The sequence below is a fragment of the Desmodus rotundus genome, chromosome 3 (assembly GCF_022682495.2).
Source record: "Desmodus rotundus isolate HL8 chromosome 3, HLdesRot8A.1, whole genome shotgun sequence".
NCBI classification, from domain to species: Eukaryota; Metazoa; Chordata; class Mammalia; order Chiroptera; family Phyllostomidae; genus Desmodus; species Desmodus rotundus.
In genome coordinates this window covers 200,933,811-200,960,612 of record NC_071389.1, presented here as the reverse complement: position 1 = coordinate 200,960,612, position 26,802 = coordinate 200,933,811, and the positions used below count along the sequence as shown (strand labels likewise).

At 61.4% G+C, this 26,802-nt stretch overlaps 1 protein-coding gene across 2 annotated transcripts in view; it reads right to left on the bottom strand.

The window, feature by feature from the left end:
- Window positions 1–10,805: 10,805 nt before the first annotated feature.
- Window positions 10,806–26,802, bottom strand: part of TAFA5 (TAFA chemokine like family member 5) — a 105,423-nt gene continuing 89,426 nt past the window's right edge. Inside the window, exons 3-4 of one of the 2 annotated variants that reach the window (XM_053919770.1) lie at window positions 25,411–25,538; window positions 10,806–12,808 (exon numbers count right to left, since the gene is read on the bottom strand). In XM_053919770.1, coding sequence (XP_053775745.1) covers window positions 12,800–12,808; window positions 25,411–25,538 — 137 coding nt within the window. In that variant the 3' untranslated portion in view covers window positions 10,806–12,799. The remainder of the gene's footprint in view (window positions 12,809–25,410; window positions 25,539–26,802) is intronic. The other variant, XM_045187009.3, reaches the window with a different exon arrangement.

Below are 26,802 nucleotides of genomic sequence, written 5' to 3'. Positions count from 1 at the left end.
CTCCCACTGGGTCTTCGAACCCCCTTGGGTTCCCTCCACACATCTACTCCTGTTTCCCAGCTGACCTGAGCTCGGGGGCTCCTTGCTCCAGAGGCCTGTGCAGCTGTCCCCTCGCAGTTCTCCCCACATCTCCTTCTGTCACCCCTAACCTCTGGGAGGCCTCCCCGGTCTCACTCAGCATCGTGCCCCGACCCTCCCCACTCCTGTTGGTTCTGTTTCCCCACGGTGCCTTCGCCACCTGACTGCATGCCGTCAGCTCGGGGGCGAGCGGGTCTGGGGCCACAGAATCAATGCTCCTTCCTCAGCGCCCAGGACAGGGGTGGACAGAGCCGTCCCGTGTTCTTGCTCCTCCAGCGCCATGTCCTGGGCGCCCCTCTCTGAGACACGTCCCAACCTGGTAGAACGTTTTGCGCCAGGAGTCGCCACACGGCAGCTGCCTTCTCCGGTGGTGCAGATGACAGCGAGGAGCATGAGAACAAGTGACTTTACAGCGAAAGTGTCACACTCACCAGGGGAACGCCGGCCGAGTCGGCAACAGCAAAGTCCCCAGAACCGAGAAGACAGGCTCACCGCCGAGCTGCAAGACCGTACAAGCTGTGGCGGAGTGTCCGGGGAGCAGAGTCTCTGTGAGTGTCCAAAACACACAGGTCGCAGATGGATCACCAGGAAACCGGCCGCCGGCCTCCCTGCCTCCCGGAGCTCCCGTCTTCCTTCAGTGTCCAGGGAACCCGCCTGCACTAGGCTGCACGTCAGATCTCAACGCGCCTCAAAGCCAACGGTTTTACCATGAAACAGAGCATGTTTTGTGAACGTAATTCTATCACCAATCAGTGACAGAAAGAGAACTGAGAAACGCCAACATTTGGAACAGCCGCACAGCCCACGGTCTGTCCACGCCACAATCACCACTCAGCCGTGGGAGGAGCCACGCACGGGTTCGCACACCCAGCCACGTGCGTGGCCCTCCACAGAAGCGTGCGAAGGTGAAGCCAGCCCCCAAGGTCACATGCTGCCCAGTGTCTGCAGATGGCAACTTGGGGGAAATTGAGGACAGATCAGTGATTGCCAGTGGCTGGGGGGGGGGCGAAGATGGGGGGGCAGTGAGAAAAGGCACCGCAGGGAGGCTGGGGGTGCGGACTCCTCACTGTCCTGACTGTGCCGTCGGATAAACGGACCTGTGGGGGGGGGACGTGATATGGTATAGAGTGCAGTGTATGGGCACCCACATCATTCACACCCACCACACACCCTGCACACACCCCACTCACAGCACACACACACACACACCACACACACACAACCACACACACACTGAGTCCGGGAAGCAGGGAAATCTGCCTGGGAGGAGGGGTGGTGCCCGGGGCCGGGAGGGGCCGAGGCCCTTGCGGGAGAGGCTGTGACCTCAGCAGCACACGCCCGTGGCCGTCCTCAGAGACGAGACACTCCCAGGGAAGACGCTGCCCCACACGCTCCATTACTTCTGAAACCTCCCTGACCCTCCACTCATAAGACAGAATTTTTAAATCGGTGATCTTTTCAGAAAATAGAACAAGGTGGAAAGAAAAGGAACAAAATTTTTGAATCCAAGAAACAGGCTAATGAACAACAGCTAATGAGCGATTCTGAGAAAGCTGGATCCCCAGCAACCATCAGGAATGCTGAGAGCCAGTGATGTTCCAGAGAGTTCTGAGGGGCGGAAGGAAAGGGGGAGGGGCGGTGTGCCCATCAGGGAGGAAGGAGGGTGCCCAGGGACTGGCGCCTCTGCTCGGGGAGCTGAAACCAGGAGCTGGAGACACCCTCCTGTCCCGGCAGCAGCCTTGAGAGGAGTTTCCTGTAAATGGTCGAATGGAGGTGTGTTGCCGTATGAAACACTGAGACGCACCTGGGAGGCGCACCTTCCTTTTAGGCAAGGAACGGGGGAGACCATGCTCAGGGGAGGGGGCCACCCAGGAGGAGTGGCCGGGAGAACTGACAGAGAGGCATTCCCAGGAACAGTGCATCCCAATCTCCTTGTAGCAAAGTTCAAGATCAGGGGGATCAGCCTGCATGACCTTCAGACTCTACCTCTTCACCAGGAGCCATCCATCGATCACTGATGTCCCCCACAGAGAGAACAGATGTCAGAACAACATCCCAGCAGCTCCGTCCGGGGGAAACGGGGCCTCGCAGGCAGCGGGACCCTCGGAAGGGCATCAAATCCCCCAATAAAGAAGAAAAAGACGCCCAGGCTGGTGTGGCTCAGTGGACTGAGCACCAACCTGTGAACCAAAGGGTCTCCGGTTCGATTCCCAGTCTGGGCAGAGGCCTGGGTTGCGGGCCGGGTCCCCAGTAGGGGGCGTGCGAGAGGCAACCACACACTGAAGTTTCTCTCCCTCTCTCCCTCCCTCCCTCCCCTCTGTCTAAAATGAATAAATAAAATTGTTTAAAGAAGAAAAAGACTGAAATGCCTAAAGCCGCCTACAACACAAGGGGCGGGCAGAGAACAGCACAGCAGCTGTTGGGAGTTAAAAACGCGTCAGCCAGAAAGCAAAACTGGGCAGAGATTCTGCAAGACAGTGCGAGGCGAGCTCATGAAAAGTTAGCAAAGCTACAGGCGAGATACAAAAACAAAAAAGGAGGTGCAATTAGAAGAGCAGCCCCACGGGTCCCATATTCACAGTCTACCAGCTACAGAAGAGGGAAAATTTTAAATGGAAGGGAGGAAATCATCAAACGATTCCGAAATAGTTCTCAGAAATAAGGGGCTTAAGTCGATAGATTAAAAAGAGCCCCCCTGCCCCCGCAAATGTCACATGCATGGAGGTCAGTCCATGCCCAGGCCTGTCACTGTGAAAGTTGGCAACTGGATGTGGGCCCTGGACCCCAGGATCCTGCTCCCGGGGAAAGGTCACAGGTCAGAGAGATGGTGGGTCCCAGGGGCCTCGACTCCTGGCCCCGGCTCAGACCTCGAGAAACCAGCTGGGGACGCCAACCTCGGAGGAAGAGGTTTCCAACCGAACTTCTTTATCCAAACTCTTGAGCGTGGTTTAATATTCAACAGGCACAAAGTGAAGGGCAAGGGCCACCATCCCAACCGCCACCCTTCGAGGCGGGGCCTCGGCGTCTTGCTTCCCTCGGACTCCTCCTCAAGCAGCTCCAGAGGATGAGCCGCAAACAGGGTGAATGTGGGCCCGATGTGGGGGCCTGGTGAGAGGACACCCCTATGGACGGACGGCTGACTCCAGTACGCAGGCGGACCCCCGCCCCGGACTGTGGTCCCCCAACCCCTGGTGCGCCTGGTCCCGGTCCTTTTCTCTGCTGGACAAGGCCCTGTGCTCTCGTCTGCCTCCCCCCATCCAGGGCCACAGACGTGTCCACTTTGAGCCCATCCCGGGAGCTGGAGAAGGAGGTGGCTGGTCAGAGCAGCCGGTCTGTCCCCGACCCCTGCAGGGAATCCTGCACAGCGTGCCCTGGGTACTCACCGCACACACCACCCGTCTGCGGAGGTCTCCCGGCTCCACGACACTCTCCACCAGCCGCTGAAACCGGGCTTCCACCTGGAAACCTCCCTCACCCGTGGCCTTGGGTCGAGTGCCTTCACTGGCAGAGCAGCCACGAGCCCTTTCCTTACTGATCCTTACAAAGCCAGCTCCGTCTTTCATGTTCACGATTTAAACTAAACGATACAATGTTTCAGGTGCACTCTGATTGCGGAGCACTCTAAGAGAGGTGAGAAGATGACTTGGTATATACCAAGTCCCGGCAAGGGAGACTCTGGGGAGAGAGAATTGGAAGAGAGGGTCGGGGTGAGGGTGTGGGGGTTTGGAAGGCGCTGGTGGGGCCCGGGTCCTTCGCGCGGGGCGGGGCGGGGCGGGGAGCGCTGCTGTTTACTGGTCTCTAAACGGCGCACGTAGGATGCCGCACGCGAGATAACTCTCCTGGTAGAGACATTAAAGATGACAGAATGCTCTAAACAAATTTGTGATGATAAATGTGCACACTTAAGTAAGCTGGAGAAATGTCTAGGAAAGTGGAACTTCCAAAAATAGACCCACAAAGAAATGGCGAGGCCGCACAGACCCGCAAGCACTGAAGAACCTCATCCGAGTGTTGAGGCCCCTCCGCCCTGTATTTTCGATTGAGGAGGGAGGGCGGTTTCATGGGCGGTGCTTACCGGACAGCCAATGAGCAGGCCATTCCAGCTTCATCAAGAACATTTCAGACAATAAAGGTGAAGGAACTCATTGTATGACTTCAGTACGAACCCAACCAGGCAAGAACACTATCAGGGAGGAAAACCGCAGGTCGATATAATTTATGAGCATAGATTTTTTTTAAAAAATCAATCAAAATATTAACAGTTCAAATGCAGTTAACCCATTAAAAATGGCTCGTGACCAACTAGGGTTTTCTTAGTAACAGGAGGAGTGGACACCGCACGCTCTCATTCGCCGCAGAACCCCACACACGTGCCGAAGTGCACGTAGGAAAGTGCTTTTAAAGCTGTAACCCCGCCGTTGGCGGGGGCTGCGAGGAAATTAGGCAAAGGAGCGTGCACCCTTAACCTCACACAGGCAGCCTGCGCAAAATGACAGCCCCGATAAAACTTCTAGACAAGGCCTCCTTAAAACTGGGGACACGCGAAGAAACTTGAGTAAGACAAGAAAAATAAATAGTGTGGAGATCAAAGAAAAAAGTTATGTCCCGCGGACAATTTTATTGTATCAGCAGACACATCGTTGAAATGAACCGGAGTTTCCCGGCGCCGCTCCGCGGAAAACGCACAGGGACCCACCTGCCCAGGTGGCCGTCTGCCGAGGGGGACAGCCGCCTGCTATCGAAGCACAGAAAGATCGAGTCCCCCAGTGCGGTCCTCCCACGTTACCCCATAAATTTAATACAATTCGCATGAAATTCTCGTGAGAGTTGTGGTGGAAATGGACACACTGAGATGCAAATGTATTGCGTTCAGCTGCGTGCTGTTCCTGAGCCCTGCCTCGCTCAGACCCGGAGGAGGGGGAGATAGAGGGACCGGCTAGAATGACGCCACCCCGCCACCCTCCCCACCCTCCCCCACCCCGCTCTGACCCCCCAGGAGCCTGGCGAACGTGTATGAATAACAACATGAAACTCACCCCACCCGAAGGCAGAAGTGTTATTTCCAATAGTGAGGGTTACAACCCGGAGAGAAGAGTTTTCACTTAATGATGAGATACAGCAGTATTTATCACACACACTCTTACTAAAGGAGCTTCCAAATGGGTAAAGAGAAAACTACAGGACCGACTTGGAAAAAATAACAAGACATCATTTCAGAGGGCTATTTAAATAATATCGTCTGCACAGGCCAGGCTGAGCAACACAAGCCCCCAGCAAGGATACTCCATGTAAATGGGAAGACAGGCAGCAGACACATAGGGAATAAATACCGTTTGCAAGCGCTCGCAGAAAAGTTGCGAAGGACCTTTCCAGGCGGGCACTTCCCATTTCCTGGATGTCAGCTTGCGTCCCTGTGGTCGCCCTTCCCCCGCTCACACTAGGGTGGATCTGCCTCTTGTCCGGGTTTCCGAAGGCAGGAGCTCTCGTCAGCCACTTCAGACGGCACCCCTCCCCCCCCCCCCCCCCCCCGCAGGCTCTTCCTGTGTTGTGCGTTATCATTCAAGTCGAATAGGTAAATTAATTTAAATATGTACCCATTTTAATTTCCTTTCTTAACTCACGGATTGTTTAAGAAGTATTCCCAGTCATTAGGGAGTTTTTCGGGTGCCGTGTTCCCGCTGATTTCTCATTTAGTTCTGTGGTCAGAGCAGGTCGTCTACTTCATTCTCGGTCCCCCACGTTCTCTGAGGTCTGCTTTCTGTCCACCGTTCGGTGTCTCGCTCTGTCTTCCGCGTGTCCTCAGCAGTCAGACAAAGTCAAGACCGTCTCGACCGGAATTGTGACAATTACCAGAGACCGACCGATGTGATGTGCGATGTGGTGGAACCCTATTGAAAACATTCTGGCAATTTCCATAAATATGAGCATATCCCCACCACGAGTTTTAGTTATTCCGCTCCTGCGTGTTCATCCCTGGTTGTTTGGAATGTTCTAGAAAGGCCAGTGAGATATTGGCCGACACCGTCCAAGCCTTCTGTATGCTTTCTAATGTTCTGTTTATGTATTCTGTCAGTTATTGGTGAGGAGCAAGGAATCTCTGTTTGCCGAGGTTCGGTCGCTCACCTTCCCCGGCGGTTCCGTGAGGTTTTGCTTTGCACACATTGTACTTATTTCAGGCACATGTACCCTCCTTATTTTCCACTTTCCCGCGGCAGCGACACTTTCTCACTACTCCGGGTTTCCACGTCGTGGTAACGCTCCTCGTCTGAAAGTCCGCTTCGTCCAATATCGACCGCCCACGGCGGCCCCTTATTTTCACTGTTCTCCTGGTACATCCCCCTTCTCCCCCTTTCGGCCGGCACGCGTGCTCGTGGTCAAGCGTCTGCTTAAAGCCGGCGTGGTGTGCTTGCCGATTTGTCGCATCTGCCGATTCCCGGCTTCTGATTGGTGTGTGTATTCTATTTATAGTTACCGTGGCTCTTGCGTGCGTGGCCTCGTTGCCACTCGACTGTCCCCGGTCTGTGTCTGGTCTCGCTTCTCTTCCCCTGCCCTTCCTCTCCGCGCTCTGTCTGCGGCCCCCAGAAATTTCTAGCACTCCTCTCCAATCCCACGCTCAGCTCTTCCCGGCAAGTTTCTCTGCATGGGTTTTCAGTGCCTGTGCTGTGGGCTGTGTCACGTTCCCTCGATCAGCCTGAGGTCCGTGGCGTTCCCGGAGACAGCAGGGCCGTGGGCCCACAGGCCCGCAGACGGAGAAAAGCAAAACCTCTGTCCTTCTCGCCTAACAACGCGGAGTCAGGATGTTGTTTAGTCGGCCGTGTGCACCCTGGAGAACGTACGTGACCGTGCGCACCCCCCTTCACTCGCGTTTCACTTCGTGGCAGTCTCCCGCAGTGGGTTTTCTCGGCTCTGCCCCGTGTGAAGTGTCTCTGCTTCCCGTTCCAGGGGAGGACAGTTCCGCTCCAGCCCCGCTGGCCTCCAGGTGGCTGTCTCCGCGGCCGTGGGGCCCGTGTGTCCCCTCTGTGCCCTGGCCTCCGCTCTCTCTGACGGGGGTCAGCCTTTCACCTCATCACGGCCCCTCTGTGGAACGGGCCGTTTTCCTCTTGCTGCCTCAGGAGCTGGCCTTTGTCCCTCTCTTCCCGAAGTCTGACTGCCGTGTGCTGAGCTGCGGCTCCTTGTGCTGATCCTGCTTTGGGTTGTGACGAGTCGGTGAGTCACATGTGCACCAAATCTGGGCAGTCTTCCCATTGCTTCTTCCGATGCTTCCCCTGCCCCATTTTCTCTTCTCTTGCCAGGACCCAGATCCCCCCCATGGGGCTGCCTGCTGCCGTCCCCAAGGTGTCTGAGGCGCTCGTGGTTTCTCGCACAGATTTCCTCCCCGTGCTTCAGGTTGGACGGTTTTGCTGGTCCATCTGCAGGCTTGTGGATTCTCTCTTCTGCTCTCTCCCATCTGCTCCGGGGCCCACTGGGCAAAGTCCTCGATTTATTTTCTGACATGGTCCTTTCACCTCCAGAAGTACCATTCTACGGTTTTTTTATAGTTTTCATTTCTCTGTTGAAATTCTCTACCTAGTCACTCATTAACATCACATTTTCCTTTAATTATTTCGACACAAGTCTAAGAGTCAGAGACGAACACGATTGCCTCGCCAGAGGGAAAAACGGCAAACCGGGAGCGGTCTTCTTTTGGGCACGTCAGGGGCAGACAGGGTTCTTTGGACAAGACAGTAACGCTGCGAGAAGAGAAGCCGCAGGAGCAGAAGAAGACCAAATATGTGCTGACTGACTCCGTAGGAGGAGCCCCAGGCTGAGTCCACTGGAGCTGAGCCGGAGCAGGGGGGCGAGGAAGGACATGGGGGACGTCGCTCACATGGGCGTCACCGAGGGTCAGCACCGACGCACCAGCCCCTGCCACACACCACGGCTGCCGTGAGGTCCTTGCTAAATTCAGTGTAAGCGCCGCCTTGGAGTTGGTTTCTACACTGGAGGTTTGTTTTTTTTTCCTGAGCAGAGACCACACTTTCCTGCGTTTTTGAGTGCCTAGTAAAAGTCGGTGGGAAACGCGTCATTTTACGTGATACGTCACGGCCGCCTTGAGCTGCCTTATTTTTCGGAGGGTTGCCGGTCCCTGTCTGGCCGGCCTGAGCTGCCCGCCCTCCCGCCGTGAACTCTGCCTGCCGGCTGGTGCCCCTGCCTGCGACCATTGCCTTTCTGCTGTGGTTCTCTCGTTGGCTTCCAGCTGTGCTGACCTTTCACCCCGGCTTGGCGGGCAGCCCGCACCTGTGCACACAGAGCTCACCCGAGGGCTGGGCCAGCGTTCGTGCTCGGGTGCCGGGCTTTGCTCTCTAGGTCTCTTGCTTCTGCAACTAACCCCCCACCTTCTGTCCCCTGCCACTCCCTCGCTCCGCTGCCTGGACAGGGCGGGTGGGAACGCCCTCGCTGAAAGACACCAAATTCTGTCCCTGTCCCAGAAGCGTCTCCTGTCCAGTTCCTGCCCCTCTCCTCCTGGTCTCCCGGCACAGGGTCCCTGGGTTTGTCTCTGCCACACACCCCAGGACAGCATGAGGCAGGGACACAGAAGGGTCCACGCAAGGAGCCACGGGGACCATTCGGGGCCGTGCGGGGGGCGTCCGTCTTCAGTCCCTGCTGCTGACACTGCCGTTTGAGGAGGGAGTGAACCCGTCAGACGAGTGGGCAGTGAGGGGGTGCGGGCACGTGGGGAGGTGACCGAGTGGGCACTGTCCGCCGCCCCGTGCACCCCAGGGTGTCTGTGCCCCACCCCCACCTGCCCTCACACTCTGTGACATGGACTTCTTCCCCGACGGCCTGCCGCCTGTGGCCTCAGCTCAACCCCTGGTGATTTAGGGGCCCTCACAGCTGTAATTAACGGGAAGTTTGAGAATCCAAAGGAGAAAAGTAAGTTTAATTAGTTAAAAGTCAGAGGCTCATTTTCTCCTGGTGACTTATGGCATCCAGCTGCCCAGCCTCGTCACCTACCTGCCGGCGAAACGGGACCCACTGGAGGAACTAAATGGGTAACGCGGCCAAATCGATTCCATTAGCAGCTCTGTCATATCTGCCGTGAATGATGGTGAGTGTGGAATGTGGCTGACACACCCCTGAAGGACGGGGCAGGCTCGGGGGACCTGGGCCCCAGGGGGCGGGCGCGCAGAGAGGCTGACACCCGGAGCCACCCGCAGCACACGGCACAGAGTCTGGGCAGGTGTCAGCGTCCTGCGTGCCCGCACAGCCAGTCTGGCTGCTCCCGGAAGGGGAGGGAGATTGGGGAAGCTCAGCGGCTGCCTTGGAGCTCGTGACCCTGAGCCCCGAGCCTGCTCTGCCTCCTCCCTGCAATCGTGGGGCAGAAGGGGACCCCCTGGAGCCCACCATCAGCAGGGGTCATGGACACCTGGGCTTCTGGCCCCAACGGGCTCTGCCCTCCTCAGCCCAGCAAGCTCCCAGCAAGGCCGTGTGCTGACGCTGCCTGCTGGTGAGGCAGCTGTCCTGGGGCAGCCAGGACTCCACACCTGTGCCCAGATCTCCTGTGAGGGCACCCCGGCCGTCCCACCTGCTGGGCTCAGTAAGGCATCACACCTCGGGTGGTCCTGGGACCACCAGCAGTGGGGCCCCCGGAGCTGAACAGGTGTCTGGGTCCCGTCCTGGCGTCAAAGGGCCTGACTCTGGACAGACCCCACTGGGCCACAGCCCTGTCACTCACGGGCAGAGTGCGCCTGCCCCCCCCCCCCCCCCCGCCTCCCCCATGGGAAGGGAAGGGCAGAGCTTCCCACACACTCCAGCTTCACAGCCGACCTGTGGCCGAGCACAGAGGTTCCAAAAGTCTGGGAGCATCAGACCACTGTCACCCTGCTGGTGGCTTCAGAGTGAGCCTCCTGCTCTCCCCTCCAGGGGCTCAGTGCGAGTCACATCACCTCCCAGGGGTGAGAGTGGTCCCCTCTCCTTTGTAACCTCAGAGGAAGGGCGGGCTCAGGAGGCCGTGGTGCAGGAGGGACCGTCTCAGCGCCCCTGGACCAGATCTGCGTCCAGCCCTCCGAGTCACAGACCCGGAGGCAGGGCCTGGCTCCTAGCGCTGGCTCCGCCCAGAGCTTTGAATCCAGGGCTCTTGGGATGTGATGCCTCTGGCAAACACAGTGTCGGCAAAGGGCCTGCGCACAGTAGGCTCACAGAGCCTGGGAACAGTCCTTCAGTGTCCCTGGCCTCCCCGTGGCTGCTACCCCGGGGGCAAGGACAGGGCAGTGAGCAGCACCCAACGAATGGGTGTCCTAGTGAACTTCACTGCCGTGGGGAGACAGGGAGTCAGGGTGCGGGGTGCCAGGCAGGCAAATGGCACCTAAAACGGGGACTCCAGGGCATGTGGGTGTGGGGAGGGTGGGCTGCTGTCCCCAGCCATCACGAGGGCCCAGGGGAGACCTGTGCCTCCCTCCCCACCACCCCGCCGCGCTCTGGGCCCATTTCCTCCCTCCCCCATCCACCTGCTCCCATCCTTCATACTCTGCCTCTCTGTCCGAGTGTCCGTGGCCCCTCCTGCCCCCATGGCTGGCCAGTGCCCGAGAGGGAGGGAGGGTCCCCTCGACATGTGAGCTCCGCGGTCTGTCCCCGCCGCCGGCCACGCCTGCCTCGGCCCCTCTCCCCGGACACCGCGGCCAGCGAACAGAAGCCATGCTTATCAAAGGGATTTTTCCTTTATTTCCATAATTTAGCTGAATCAACACAAATCGAATACTGTAAAACAAGAAAAGAAATGGCTGTAACATCTTAAATCTCCGGGTCTCTGCCCTCGAAGGTGCCTGCACTCACTGTCTAAAGCAGCAGGTGAGCGGGAGGTGGTGGGGGCGCTGGCCGGCCCGGCCAAGGCATTGGGGCCGTGTCGGCCTCCAAGAGCCTCCCGCCCGGCCGCCGGGGACAGCGCCCTGGGTGGACGCACCACCGCCTCCATGACAAGAAACCCGCTCCTCTGCCGGGGCCTTCAGGCCGAGACACATGGCCAAGTCTGTGGTGGCTGGAGGGTGAATTAAATACTCGTGGGCGCTGGGACGGGTCTTAAATAAATGGATTTCTGTCCTATCTTTAGTCTATAGGTGGCGGGAATGGTTGCTATATAGTTATTTTTTCCCTTTTTTTTTAGTAGCAGAGAACTAGCATAATACTCCTGTTAATTGGACTCGTAGGTAGTATACTTCACCGGAACTCAGGGAAACAAAGGGACCTGGCAGAGGACGGCCCGGGGAGCGAGAAACACGACTGTCCCTTCTCGTGGGGCCTGGTGGCCCCGCCTCCCAGGGCGGGCGCAGGAAGGTGGGGCGCCTGCCTTTCGATTGGCGTACCAAGGCCCTGACCGCACACGGACTTCCTGCCGTGGAGACCAAGGACGATCGGATGGGCATCCGTCCGAGCAGGGAGGGAGGGAGGGAGGGGCAGCACGCGGCCCTCAAGGTCTGTGAGCGTCGGCTAGGAAGAAGGACACGACCCACCAGGAGAGTTGACGTCCCAGCACTGCACACAGTGGCCACCCAGACAGAGGCCGAGGGGACGGGCTCTGCGCGCAAACCAGGCGTGGAGACACGGCCTCCCTCTGGCACCCCCACTGTGGGTGACGGTGCAGCGCCCGGCTCCCAGGTCCCGGGGACGCGCCCCACCGCGCCCACCCTGAGGCCTTCGGGGACCCGTGGACTCGGCCAGGGCTACCACGTGAATGGTTAAATAGGATTTTCTACAAATATACAACATATAAAAACTGTTAAATATATAACTTTAGGCTTTGCAAAATACATTTAATGACCTCTTTCAAACGAGTGTTACTTCAGTTTCCTTTAATCGGCTTTCGGGAGCTAAATGTCGTACCGGATGAGACAGCAGTCACGGGGCCGACCCAACATGCTCGCGGCGCGGACTGGATTGTCCCACTGTCGGAAATGGAGCGTGGGGAGGCGTGTCTAACTGGTTAAAACAGTGAGTTTAGTGCGGTCAGGTCCGTCTAGGTACAGAGGAGCAGGCAGGCCCGCCGTCCGGGTCCTGGGGCGGTGCGCAGGCTCCGCGCGGGGACATCGCCCCCACGTCCCCCAGGGCGGCGCCATCCTCCCGTGGCTCGGCCCCGCTCAGGGCGCGCTGCAGAGTCCATGGGGCGGGGGCCTCTGCTGGGGCCGCCCTCGCCGCCCCACCGGCGCCACCAGCGTCTCTCTGCCCCTGTGCCCCCTGGCGTACCAGGGGACTCGGGTGAGGGGGGCGCGTCCCCGTTAAAATAGATTTGCTCTTTGGTCTATTGAGTATATACTGACAGGGTAAGAAAATAAAAGCGATTCGGACAGTCTGGGGCACAAGGCGAGGCCACTTCTGCGCCTGAGTCAGTTCCCCGGACCGGCGCCGTCCTTGCCTCTTCGGGCTGCCGCCCCTCCGGCTGCTGCCTCCTCTTGCTTGTCCGAGTCATCTTCCTCTGTAGGGGGTACGGCCAATGTCCGGCCAGGGAGGGCAGGCGAGGTTGGGATTCCAGGAACCCGGGGCCCCCCCTGCATCCCAGGCTGACTCCTTCTGCAGCCGGACAGACTCAGCACAGGCAGCCCAGGGCGCAGGCTGTCCGTGTCAGGCTGTGGGGAACGGAGGTCGGGCCAATGGCAGAGAGCAGGGACAGTCTGTGGCAGGAGGGCCTCGCCCAGGTGTGGCCTCTCTGGGCAGCCGAGGCCCCTCACGGGCCCCTCTGGGGCTGTGTTTGTCAGGAGACCTGAGGGGCAAAGAGAACAGAGCAGTCAGCAGCCCCGACATGTGGGGTCCTTATCAGGAACGACCCCAGGCTGGCCTGGCAGGCATAGCGCCCTGGGCAGATGCCAGCTGACCTCCTCCGGGACATGAATCTGGATGGAGACCTGCCTCCCTTTGCACCCTGGGCGGGACCCCCTCACTCTCAGTGACATAGGATGGCCGGGGTGTGGGTCTGGTCCCCTCCGCAGGTTTCCCTCGAGGGGCCCTCCACTGTCCCATGCACACAGCAGGCGCTACAAGCCACACAGAGCGGGGGGCGGGGGAGGTGTGCGTAGCGTCCACAGAGACCCCGGGAGGCCGCAGAACTGGGGAGGCGGGCATGTCCCTGGTCCAAGGGGCACCTGGCATCCCAGAGTCTGGGAACCGCAGCGGAGCAGCCAGCTAACAGTTGCCAGGTCTGAAATGACAGTCCCATGTCACGGCTCTGGGGCAGCGGAAACACTACCTTCAAAAGGAGAGAGACAGAAAGCCACAGACCTCCAGAGCCCTGTGCCCGGCACCCTCCCGCCCTTGTCCCTGCTGGGCCTTTGGCTCCCGGAGCTGCTGGCTCCATGCCGGGGGCCAGAGGACTGGGGGCCACGGGGGCACCACCCAACCCTGACCCAGGCCCGGACGAAGCTCCAGCTCACGTCTGAGCTGTCGGCACCTCAGAAGGTGGCCCCCGGGGACGTGGATGCACGGGGGTGGGTCTGAGAGCGTTAGAAACCCAGCCGTCACCCCACACACGTTCCTTCTGCAGCAGCCCCTGCTTTCAAGAAAGCACACTGTCCGGTTCTGAGGATTCACTGTGTTCCCTGCACCCACAGCTCCGTCTCCGGTCTCGAGCAGCGGACGGACGTGCCGGTGGCCCTGGACGCGCAGGCCCCTCACCCCTGCGAGACCCTCCTGTGAGCTCGTCCGTGGGGCAGACCCAGCTCCCAGCTCAGGTCCCACAGCGCGTTTCAGTGATCGTGGGGTCACCCTGGCGGGGACCCCTGGGAACCTGCGGGCTGCGAACGCTCGGTCTGCCCCGGGAGGGCCTGGGGCACAGTCTGTAGAGCTGCCCACTGAAGACCCTCGACAGTTTGTGGTTGACAGTTACCCCCAGCCCCTGCCGTGTGTACGACGGGGACACCCAGGGCAGGTCCTGGCTTCCCTCCAACCACGATACGCCCCCTCCCCAGCCCGGCCTGGAGACCCCAGGCTCACGGCCGAGTCCGTGCTCACTCTCGGGGTTTCAAGGTGCGGCCCCCTAGTGGGTCTCCTGACTACCACCCTCCCCTCCACAGAGGGCCCTTCCACACCCCCTCTGCTCGAGAAGGAAACCACCCACTCAGCACGAGCAGGCGGGTGGGGCCTGGTGGGGGCGGGTGGGGGCCCTCCACGTCCAGCCGGGCTCCCTGACTCCCAGACCCCCACAGGGGCTGTGGGCTCTGTCTACCCTGCAGGTGGGTCGCGGCAGCGGGTGCCCGGGCTCTGTCTCACGCCACTTGGGACCAGGACAGGAGCAGCATCCGGCCCAGGGGCGGCTCCGTCCCCGCTGGGTGCAGCCCCCAGCCCCTCAGGGTTCCTACTCAGAGCAGCTCAGCCCCGCCCATGACCTCGGCAGGGGCCTGGCAGGGACGAAGTGTCTTCCTGCCTCTCAGCTGCCACGCCCCACGGGGACACCACCAGTGCGGCCCCACCTGCCAGGCCACCTCCAGCTCTGCGGCAGGGCTGGCTGCGACCTCCCTGAGGCTTCCCTTGTTCTTGGAACCGCCGGCCGTCTGGGCAGCGTTTCAGAGGGGGTGTTGGCAGGTGTGGCACGGGCTCTGTGGCCTTGCAGCATGTCCTCTTCGTCCCTGGGCTGGGCTCCCCAGGCAGCTCGGCCTGGGACGTCGTGCCCGGCCTGCACCAATTGCCGCAGCTCCCTCAGCAGCCCAGGGGACCAGGGCCGTGGCCACTGTGGCTGACGGCGGACTTCTGTCCCCAGTTCACAGGCAAGGAGATCAAGGGGACAGGGAGATGACAGAGCCGACGGGAGGCGGCTCCTCAAAAGCTGCGTCAGAACCTCTCCGGACGACACCACGCCATCAGGAGTGGCAGGGACGGGCAAGGGGCTCCTGGAGCCCAGGGTCAAAGCCCTTCCCAGGTCCACTTCCTGTGTCCACTTGCAGGGGCAACAGCCATGTGGGGACGGGGAGGTCACCCCTACCCAGCCAGGTCAGCCGGTCACCTAGAGACTGGAGGGAGCTTGCTGGCCGAGGCCCTCTGGCTCAGGTCTCCGTCTGTCTGTCCCCGGCAGCGTCCCTGAGGCGTGGTTCACACACACACAACCCAGCTTGTGAAGCGTCAGTTCAGGGGCGTGCAGTCTGTTCACAGCTGTGTGGCCACTGTCACCATCAACGAGAGCGCTGTCACCTCCTCAACACGAGGCCTCACACCCGTCGGGGGCCTGACCCCGTCCCCACCCCCAGCTGCTGCGCACTGACCTCCCTCGGGCGTTTCCTAGCAACGGGATCGCACAGGAGCCAGCGGCCGGCCGGGTCCAAAGCTCTCCAGGCCCCTGCCCTGCAGCATGCGTCTGCTCCTCATCCCTTTTCTTGGCTGCATAATATTCCCCGGAACGGCTGCCCATGCACCAGCAGGTGGACACGGTTACTGCCCTCTGGGGCCCTCACGAACACGTGCATGCGAGTGTCTGCGTGGACACGGCTCTCACTGGCTCCACCAAGGACACCCCCAGCAGTGGGAACGCGGGGTCACAGCTGACTCTGGGCGAGACTTTCTACACAGCTGCCGCGGTGCTCCCGGGGGCGCAGGCACATTGTCTGGCTCTCCCGATGGACGTCGGTTGGCTGAGCACCTCCCATGAGGGCCGGCAAAGCCACGTTCTTACCAGCAGCCGTGGGAGGAAACTACAGCCGCTGCTGAGTTGGACGAGCGGCCCTGGCTGTTTCAGCCCCTGGCCTGGCAGCGACTCCCGTCACACTCTTCGTGGCTGTCCCCGTGTCCCGTTTCAGGAACTTGCGACCCCGACTCTGCCAGGTGCCGGCCTCTAGTGAAGCTGACGTGGGTGAGCGGCGGGACGCAGACTCGGGCCAGGCAGCCGCCACCTGCCCCGGTCCACTGCGTCCTTCCCCAGCGGGAGGTGGACATGCGGGGGTCAATGCCCCAGAGCCCTCCTGCACACGGTGACTGACACTTGGAGAAAACACACGAAGTCATTCTGTAACGTCTGAGAAACCACTGGAGACGTGACCGAAGTCGCACTGAGTTTGAGAGAACAGACGGCCGCAGGCACAGCGCTTAGACTGCCGGCCCCGCTGCCACTGGCCCCCGGCCGAGGGCGCGCCGACGTCTGTCTCTCCAGTCCTCTTGGGTTTCTCGTCGTGAGGCTCTGCCAAGGTCTCTGTGGGGGGACCTTCCTTACCACAGGCTTTCGGGGTACTTCATGTCCTGCTGCTGTCTGTGGGGTTCTCTCCTCTCCCACCTGCTCACTTGGATTTTACTTAAAACCACTGGACGCACCCCACACAGCTGCCCCGGAGTAAGAAGGCCACCGATGTTGGTCCACGGCGTCTGCTCTGCATTCCACGGGCGGGAGGCAGGTGTCTGCCCGAGGGCCACCTGCAGGGCCACCTGCACTCACCTCGAGGGGGACACTTCCAGGTGGCTGCCACCTGCACACCCAGCATGTGTGGCGGGTGGACTCTCGCTCATCCAGCGAGGGGCTGGCGGACATGTGCCGGGACGGGCCACGCAGTGTGTGCTGGCACCTTTGCGGGCTGTGACGTCTCTCCTGCCAGGATTCTGCTCTGCCATAGTAACAGTCCTACTTCCACAACCAAACATCCACGTCATGGCCCCTGCCAGAAGTCGGCAAACGTAAGCCACGGGGACGGCCGCAGGCCCACCGGGGACCAGGGCACAGTGGGCTCGGGTCTCCAGGGACCCCGGCTCCCGAAGGCCCGAGTGCTCCGCAGGGGGCGCTGCTCTTCCTCGGCTGATGTTGCCTGGGAGTGAGTCTGGTGTCTGCCTGAGACTTCTCCTGGGTTCAGGCACATGTGTTATTTACCTCCTGAGAGGGCCAGTCGTCCTGCTGACTCTGAAATATTAACACGCGCTTTCCTCTCTCACATCCACCGCTGTGGGGCGGCGGTTTTGTCTTTCTGAGGACAGCAGAATGCGGTAGGCTGTGGCTTTATGAAGGCACAGGTGACCGGTGTCCCTACCACCTCTGCCACGGGGGAGGGCACATTCTAGGGGGCAGGGCCCCCCAGATTCATGAGCAAACCCCCAAACGGCCAGGTACGCGGGCCTCACAGACACTGTGCTGGGTGAATCGTGCCCGGCCCACGGCACAGACTCACGGTCTCTGCTGAACGAGGTGAGTTTGTCCTGAACTTGTCTGTCTTTGGGGACCTTCTGACCTCTGGGCTTCACTCATCCCTAAAGAGAACGGGTGAATTTTCCAGTATTTTGGGGAAAAATACCTACAGTCAATGTTTCCAAGCACGTGCCTATTAAATCCAGGTCTGGAATTTCTACCGGGAAATGGTAACGTTTTTCTACTTCCTCAGTTAGCTTTGCTAGTTTCCCCCCCAGAAAGTCACCTGTTTAATCAAGTTGTGCAGACTCAGTGATCGACACACTAACTACGATTACGCACTCTTGAATAATTCGAGACTCCAGTACACGCCGGTCTGTCTTGTCTTCCTTTCAGGTTTATTTTCTGACTTAAAAAAGTGATTGTACACGACAGAGGTAAGGATGGGTTTCTGGAGTTTTTCTGCAGATGCAACGATCAGTTCCACGGCTCTCTTCGTAAAACTCACGGCTGTTTCTTTTCTGAGTACTCGTGCCGGTCTCCCTTCCTTAGGGTGGGCTTTCCCCCAGCTACGCGACTCACTCCCATCCTCTCTGCTGTAGAAACAGGGTGTTTGCAGACGCGGGCACAGCGGCGAGTCCACCTCGCAGGGCCCCGCCGCTGCCCGGCACGACCCCCTCCCGTCCTTCCCCTCTGCTCTGACCCGGGTCGGCGGTGGGCGCTGTTAGGGCACAACACGTATTTGGCTATTTTAAAACTCTATTTAAAAAAACTAACAGAACAAAACGTGGAAAAAACAACGCGCAAAACAGGGACAAACCCTAATCGAGTCTCTGCCTTTCGGTACAGACACACTCCCCCACGCACACCTGCCGTCGCCGCGGGCGGCGAATCCTGCCACCGATGGCAGCTTCCGGCGGATCCCTGGTCCTCTTCCCTGTCCCACACCCCCAGCCAGAGTGTCCTCGGCTTCTTCTCCTGCCGAACTCCGGGAGAAATCCCAGCCCTTCGTTCTGCTGCTGGTGGCCACATGTGATTCCAATGCACCTTCACGGCCAAGCCGTTCCGGTCCCGGCCCGTCCTGCGGTGGCCTCCAGTCCGCGACGTGGCGGGAAGTGGCTCTTCCTCCGCAGCAGCCCCGTCCCCAGGCTTTGGCAATTTAACCAGAGGCTACGGGTCCGTCCACGATCACACCCAAGGACGCTCCACAGCACAGAGTTGTGGGCCCCTCGGCCAGGTCTGCGCCCACCGCCGAAGCGGGGACTTCTGCCCGGCTCCGGGCACGGAACGTACCGCCGGCCGCCTCCTCCACACGCCCCTCCAGGCGTGCGCTGCAGCGTAGTCTCCTTGATGGCCTCGAACGTCCCTTCGTGCACCTTCAGGAAAGGCGTGTGCACGGGGTCCTTTCTAAACCTCTGAGGTCTGACCACTGTCCTGTTTACGCCCCCTGCCCCAACGACGACAGGAGAGAGGACGGCACCTCTGCCCAGTCCCCGCTTGGGGCCCTCCGTGGTCTTCAGGTTCGGCGTCTCTGTGGGTTTGGAGGGCGGCCTGGCCTGCCGTGACCTCGTGGGTCCTGCGCATTCTTGTCTTCCTGTCCTTACCTGTTCCCTCCGCCAGCACCTGCCCACCTGGACTTCTTTTATTCTTCCAACTCCAAGATACGGGTACGGGATGCCGAGGTCTGCGCTGCTTTTGTTTTATTTTAAATCGGGGATTTTCTTCGGCCCTGAAAGTTTCTCTCTACCGCTCTGTTTTAACCCTGATCTCATCATTCTTCCTGGTTCTGCTACGGCAGTTTCCTGGAGCTAGTCTCTTAGGAGAGGCGCCCATCCCTGCCCCCAGGCCTGCCGCTCCTCTCTGCGGCTCCCTTTCTGTGCTTCCCCCTGTGAACCATCCCCGGGGTGGAGGCCGGCCCACGTTTCCTCCACTGGCAGCTGCCAGCACCACCTCACATTCCGGGCATCTCCGAGCACCTGCCCTCGTTTCCTCATAGCCCGCCAGGTGTCCTCCTGCCTCTGCCCAGCACTCCTTCCCTTTCGGGTCCCGGGTCCCGGCCACAGTGGCCACATCCTCACCACCGGCAAGCACAGGTCCACACCCGTTCACTGTTTTCGGGGCTGACACTCCCTCCAGTGCTCAGCAGGTTTTCCTCTCCACAGATGGTGCTGACACGTCCAGACTCAGGCACGAGTTTCGGCCTCGATGCGCTTTTTATCCAGACCCGGAGTCAGCCAGCAGGCTGGGCCGGGAGTCTGTCTTCCCCCTTCCTCGAAGCTCCCAGGGTGGGGGCGGCCTGGCCGGAGCGTGGCTGGCCAGAAGGTCGGGGTGTGTGTGTGCAGAGACCCTTGACCCCATGGGGCGTTGTCCACCAGGCTTTCCTTGGGGGGTGGGAGAATCCCCGTGGGGTTCTGTCTAGCCTGGGGGCCAGGCGCTCTGCCTGAGCTACACAGACGTATGTGCTCGAGAAGGGCGAGCTCAGTGGGTGATAAGGCCCAGGGGCCTGTCCTCTGGCTTCTCCTGCCCCCGTGAGAAGCTCTCCCTGCCAACTCTGCCGTATGAGTGACGCTCCCTCCTCGCCAAGCCGATGCCCTGGGTGAAGGGACAGGCCTGGGAGGCATTCTGCTGCCTGCTTTCAGTCACCAGGAGCTGTGGTCAGCCTGGTGCGAGGAGGGAGGTGGACGGTCTGTGTTCCATGAGGCCAGCGGCACCGCTGGGGCCCGGGGACAAAGCAGGGCTTCCCAGGCGTCTCCCCTCGGCCCCTGTGGGGTGCCTGGGGCAGGTTCAACCACTGAACACACGTTCCCTGTTATTCGGGCCGTGAGGCCACTGTTCTTGCTTCCCAAGGTGAGTGGCCGTGGGAGCTGGACAGAGGCCGTGGCCCCATGTGTCCTGGAAGTGCGGCCACCACTCAGTCGCAGACTCAGTGCTGGAGCCAGGCCTTCCTCTCCTCCCGGGGAGGCTGGGGGCTGCCACGCCTCCCTCACCTGTTCCTTGTCCATCCCACGCTCACCTGTCCTGTGAAAACCTGCAGACACGGGGACCACAGCGACCTAAGCCAGATGCCACCGGAAACCAAACGAAATCGAGAGATGCAGCCCCACAGCTGGGCCCTGGGCTGGCCTGCTAGGTGGCCAGGTGCCCAGGGCTTTCCCGGAGGGGCCGAGGGTGGCTTCCTTCTGATGGGACAGTGGCAGTGTGGACGTGTCAGGGGGTGTGGCTGTGCACAGCAGCGGGACGGTCTGATCTGCAAAGAACCAGGCCAGGCCAGTGCCCCCGTGGGAGGCCTGCTGAGGCCGGGGTCTGGGCCACGGTTCGGGGCGGGGGGTGGGGGGCGGCCAGGGGACCTGTGTCGGAACTGTAGTGACGACAATGTGCTTCGACACCAGCCCAGACCCTGCTCGCGGTCCAGCTCGGGCTGCACAGGGGGCGACCTTTACGTACTTTGGGCCGAGACACAAATCCTTCTACTTCGTCGTCGCTGAGGACCCGTCGTCTACAAATGTCTCTGCCAACCCCAGGGGCCGTGTGGGCGGATCCCGGGCAGAGGCCCCTCCTCCTGGGCGCTGCCGCCTGGGCCCTCGGAGCTGAGCCGAGGACCGCGGGCCACGTTCAGGGACACCAGGAGGGCCGAACGCGGAGACAACACGGGGACAGGCTCAGAGAGATCGGACCCTGGGCGTGAGGGCCGCGCACGCTGCCGACAGCCCCGGAGGTCGCGGCCAGGCGCCTGTGTGGCTGCACGCGGGCCGACCTTCCTCCCTGCCGGTGTGGCCTTCCTTCTCACCGCGGTCCAGGGCAGTCCAGTTCGCTTTTGTCCTCTGTGAGACAACAAACCAAGAGCGACGGCCTCTGTGAGATGACAAGGACGTCGTGGCCAGCAGCAGCAGCCCTGCCCCCCAGCCCTGCCAGGGCTTCTGTCCGCCAGGCTCGTGCCGCCTGGAGCCGGGGAACTGAATTAACTGGAGGGCCTGGCTGGGAACCCAGGGTCCATTCGAGCTGTGTCCTTACAGCGAGGGATCTCAGGGGACCCCTGGTTCCGGCCCCTCAGCAGCAGGGAGGTGGCCGGCCGAAGACACGCCCATAGCCCCCGGTGGGTGGGCTGCAGGGTGGCGGCCTTGTGTCTGGAATGTACGTCTGGCCCTTTCGGGAGCTGGTTCTCGGACGCTTCCTCTAGGGCCGCATCCTGTGGCCACGGCAGGGTGGTCTCTTCCTCTCTGTGGCATCGGCCCCCTGCCCTGCTATGAGAAGCTCCCCGCAGATGCCGGCTCCTCCCCTGGGCACAGGCTGCCGCTGGGTCAACCCTCTCCATTCTCTTGCAGCGATTTAAACCACCCTGGCGGGAAGGCACATACAGATGGGCGCTGCGCCCCTCCTGGAACAGCCACCGGCTGAAATGCCTCCTGTCACCGAATCAGCCAAACGCCCCGCGGACGGAGTGCGGGCTGGGCCAGACTGTGCATGTGTCGCTGTTTCTGGGCTCCTTTCTGAGAGGACGAAGACAGTCACACTCACAACAGAGTCACGACCACGCCGGCCAGACACACTCCGTTTGCACACGGGAGCTACCGAAACCCCGGCCAGTACTGCAGAGATGCGGAGCGGGGCCTCGGGGAGCATGGGAGGGCGGCAGGTAGAGTCTGAGGGTGTCACCTCTTCTCCCGAGGGTGCGGGGAGCGATTCCGTCCTGGGTGGTGGGTCTGGACCTCACGCCTCTCGGCCCCGGGGGCGGGGGCTCTGTCCACTTGTTCTACCCGTGGTGAGCGTGCTCACGGGGACACCCACGCCTTTGAGTCCCGGGAATCTCTGTAGAAAACACTTCTTCAAAAGCTGCTTCTTTCTTCTTCTCTACTTTGGGATGTTACATTCTCCAGACTTCCTGGATTGATCTGGAAAAATCCCCGGAGAGGGACTTTTTCCCTTTCCCGTTTCCTGGTTCTTTAAAGAAATTCTACTCTGGCTACTGGAATTGTAACGCGTCCCATTACATTCACTGCTCACGCCGGTGCATCGTCTGTGTGCAAACACACATGTGTGTATACGTGCACCTTTGTGCACTTTGCAAAAGTGTGTTTTAAGTACCGCATTGCAGTTGGCCACTGCGTGTGACGGGGGACGCCTCTGGGACCCCACAGCACGGAGCCCTCCTGCTGCAGCTGGCCTCCTGACCTGCAGAGCAGCCCGCAGCCGTGCACACGAGAGGGGAGTCTGCGGAGGGGTTGACCGGCCCTCCCAGTGTCTAACGGAGACCCCCGGACGGCCTGCCCACGTCACACCTTGCTGCACCTGGAGACTCTGAGGCTGGGGCAGAACTTGGCCGTCCTGGTGCCCACCTGACCGGTGACTGCCACCGCCTTGCAGCCCGTTGGTGGCTCCGCTCTGGGAGGTGTGCTTCTGCTGTGACGGCTCCCCTGAAGCTCGGTTCTTGAGCAGAACCGGACGGATACCCCTGGAACTGTCCTGGCCCCCACAATGGAGTCCTCTTGCAGCACAGAATTCAAATGTGGTGCCTCATAGCTCATTTGAAAATGGATTTCAGTCTGGTGGTTTACTCTGACGCAGGGTGCTTTACACGGCGAAGGCGTTGGAGCGAGCACTGATTAAAGTATTCCCGAATGCCAGCACCCGGCACGTGTGGCGGCCGGCATCTGTGGAGAGGAGCGCCGGGTGGGCAGGAAGAGGTTCCGCTCGCCGCGTGGCCCCGAGTCCCAGCTTCCAACCCAGCTTCCTTCCCTCTTCCCACTCAGTGAGCCTCCCGCGTCAGGGGCCGGGAGGGGACGCTGCTCTTGGCTTTGGGGACCTGCAGTGTCCACCTGGGTTGTCCTGTGCGACGCAGACGAAGGTCCGTGGAGCAGAGACGGAGAGAGAAGCCAGAGCCTGGACAAGCAGCAGAGATGCGGGGTCCAGGTCCCCCCTGCACCTGCCGTGGGGACCAGGTGCATCTCGGTGCAGGGCCCTGCCCTCTGATGTGGGATGCGCTCCGCCGTTCTCCCCCCACGTCCTCCTCCTCCTCCTCCTCCTCGAAGCTGACAGCGGTCCGCTGCGTCAGCCTCACAGCCACGGACGGGTGGCGGCTGCGCTTTGAAAAGCAGTGGCCGGGCAGATGTGAACATGAGTGCGTGTCTGGGCCTGCACGGAGGCGATCGGTGGGTCAACTTATCACACGCATCCAGGGGCCCCAGGGGGCAGGGACGGGAGGTGGGACCCCTGAGGCCCTGAGTCTGCACCCCAGCGGCTCAGTCTGGGAGCACAGAGGAGTGGGCAGCCACCGTCCCCATGGGCAAGGGTGACGAGGTGGAGACAGGGGCTGCCCCCTCCGGGCGTGGCTGTGGCTGGAGGGCGGAGCTGGACGGAGCACATGGCTGTGGGGATGGAACCGGAAGCCAGGAGGCCGAGCCACCACGAGGTCCCCAACAGCCCATCTCCCAGAAAACCAATTTACAGTCGAGGAGAAGCCCGCAGCGCTGATCTGCCGCCTGAGAGTCGGGACTCGGGTCTAAAAGTGGGACTGTCGCTCCGCTGGCGAGGGGCTGGGGCCAAGAGCTCAACTGGACTTTTGAGAGAGCTTTGAAAGCAGGTTGCCCCCTGCCAGGGGCTCCATCAGAGCCACAGGCCCCTTGCAGAGAGACCGAGCACACTGGCCCCCTGGCGTCACCCCACTGCCGCTCTGCGGGACCCACCTCCCCACTCCTGGGAGACAGGCTGCCCAGCTAGGCCTCACTCGCTCTGCCCGGGAGAGGGGGGGCAGTGCCTCCCAGGGCAAGCGGTGTTCCCTCTGGGCATCAAGGACCCCGAGAGTGAGAGCCTCCGCCTGACTTGCCCAGGCGTGGCAGGTGTTCATCCTGCACCTGGACCACAGGCTTCTCCTGCTGAATCTGGACCAGCAGGTGCACCCTCGACAGGTCAGAGACCGTGTCTTCTGGGCTGAGGGCAGGGGGCTGCAGGGCCGGGCAGACCCAGCAGACAGATGCCCAGCTCCAGGGCCCACCGGCCACAGGCCGTCAGGGTCACTGCCCCTCCCAGGTGCCCTGCCCACCGCCCTGACCCCCAAGGCCTGCGATGCTGAAGGGGATGAGCCTATTCCAGTCTGGGCAGGTGCTGGGAGCGAAGGAAGGGCCTGAGGGGCATTCCCATGGGGAGGCGCTGGGCCTGCTGAGTGAGGGGCGGTGGGGGGGGCAGGGGCCAGTTCCAGGAGAACATCCTGTGTGATGTTCTCACACAGGAGAACATCAAGGGGTGTGGCTGGGGGTCCCACCCAAACCTCGAACCTGACTGCCATGGCAACGCCCCCAGGCCCTTTGTCGGGGGCCCTCCAGAGCCTCCCCCTCGGAGCCTCCCCTCCTCCAGGCATTCACTCAGAGGTCCCTGTCCCTGGGAGCTCTCCTGCTCTGGCTGCCCTGGGCCCAGGGACTTCCCCACTCGGACCTGCTCACGGGCCCTCAGGCCACCCCTGGCGCCGAGGACCCAAAGCCCCAGAAATGCCGGGGACCTCTGACCAATGAGAGTCCGACGGAGGGTGGCCTGGCCTGGGTGCAGCCTGGGCCGGGGCCCCCACGCCACAGCCTGTCCTCAGATGGGGGTGGGGGCTCTGGGGCTCCCCTGCGGCAGCTGCACCCAACTGGTTTCCTGGTCGCACTGTAAAACACCCCGTCTGCATTGTCCCGCGGAGGCAGCCAGGCCTGGAGCGGGCGGATGTTCCTCTCGTCTTGTGTGCTCCCTGTGGAGACCCTCTGCACTGGCCCATGTCCCCTAATTCCCAGGGCCCTGTGGCAGGAATCCTGGACAGGACCCCATAACCCTTTGGGATCTCGTTCTCTGTCCTAACGGCCACCACGCGGAGCCTGGGCAGGAGGACATGCCTGGATGATGGCCCCGAGCCTCCCCAGTCCTCTCTCTTTAAAGGACCCTTCTCCCAAGGGGCAGATCCCTGAAGCCCCTCTGTGGGGCAGGGGGCAGGGGGAAGCTCTAACATCTCCCCTAGAAATAAGATGACGCCCACCAGCAATCTTTCCTGGGGGAGCACAGACCTAATGCCTGTCTGGCAAGCCTGGAGGGCCATTCTGTCCGACCCACGCAGTGACCATCTGATGGGACTAGGATGGCTGGGGACAGCCAGGGACAGCCCGATGAGGCCCCAGAGGGATCTGCGGAGGTTTGGGAGGATGAGGGGGCTGGTGGCGAACAGCTCCCTCCTGTCTGGGCATTGCTGGTGTGAGGGCCGCCCCCCCCAGGTGTGCTACACGGCCCGCTCTGCCCAGCCCGGGGCTGCTACGTACCGTGGTGGTCTTTATGCGCCCGCCGGGCTGCGTGCACGTCCAGCCCGACCGGTTGATGAGCAGGTCGCAGCCCTCCCCCTCGAGGCAGGGCCGCATGTCACACCACTGCTTGGTCCTGATGATCCGGGCTGCGGGGGGGAGAGACAGCGGTTGGTCAGTCCCTGCTGGCCGGGGACCCGACGGCACCCTGCCACTCAGCCCCCAGGGATGGCAGAGCCTGGCTGGGAGGGCTGCGTGTCCATCTGGGGGGCCCTGCCGCCATGTCACTGCTCCTCCCCCCCGGTCACCCAGCTTTGCGTGAGCCTCTGGCCCAAGTCTGACTGTGCCGCCGGCCGTCGTGACGGAGGGCAGTGCAGACAGTCCAGGGAGGTGCCACGGCCCCTTCCTGGAGGGGACGGCTTAGTCCTGTCCTTTGTCTGAATCCACTGGGGACCCGGAAGGGAGCTCCTCGTCAGGACACCCCTTCAGATGCAGCGAGGACGGTCTGCCTTCCCCAGGGGCCTGGGAGCAGCACCGGGAGCAAGGCCGAGGGAAGGGGGCACCCTCCGCAGTGGCTGACCCTCCGGCGGACCTCACAGCGACCACACCCCCCAGGCTGACCCACCCTCGCTCCAGGGCAGCGATATCAAGGCCTCAAAACCAAGGGCCCTGAGCCCTTGTCACCTGGTGGGGGGTCGAGTGGCGGACAGGACTGGGCATACCCGGGGGCCGCTGAGCCTGCTGCACAGGGAGGGCAAGCCGGCAGGAGAGAGCCCGCCCCTCCCTCCTGGGCCCTGCCCGATGCTGTGTGGGCAGCCGGGAGGTTCTGATGGAAAACTCCAGAAGCGAGTACTCCCTGTGGGTGAAGGCTGATTGCCTTCCTACCGCCGTCACTAAGAGACCTCAACAATCTCCGACCGCCTTCCAACCAGGACAGAGCGCCGGCCTCGGCACCCCAGGCGGCACGGCCTCACTCTCGTGGAAGCGGGTTCTGTGGAAGGAGGGGCTCCGGGAAGAGCTGGGCATTCGGATCAGATCGACACCCACCACCCACCAGGGAGCATTTCATCTCAAAGTCAGGTTACCGACACCCACACACAGCACCCTGATCCCCCTACCCCCACAGACCCTGCTGCTGGGGAGTTGGGAAACCTGGGACTCGCAGGAAAAGGGGGGCTGGAGAGTTGGGGTCCAGGTGCCAATGGGACAGATGTATCTTCACGTGTTTGCCCCGTGCTCACGAGACAGCTCCGTGCCCGCACCGGACGTCCCTGCCCGAGCGGAGGTGGCAGGTGACAAGAGTTCTGGGACGGGGGCAGCCCGGAGGGGAGGCCTGGGGCCACCCCGGGGAGACCTGATGGAGGGAAGCCACTCTGCCAGTTCTGGACACCTAGCGGGGCCACCTGTGGCAGG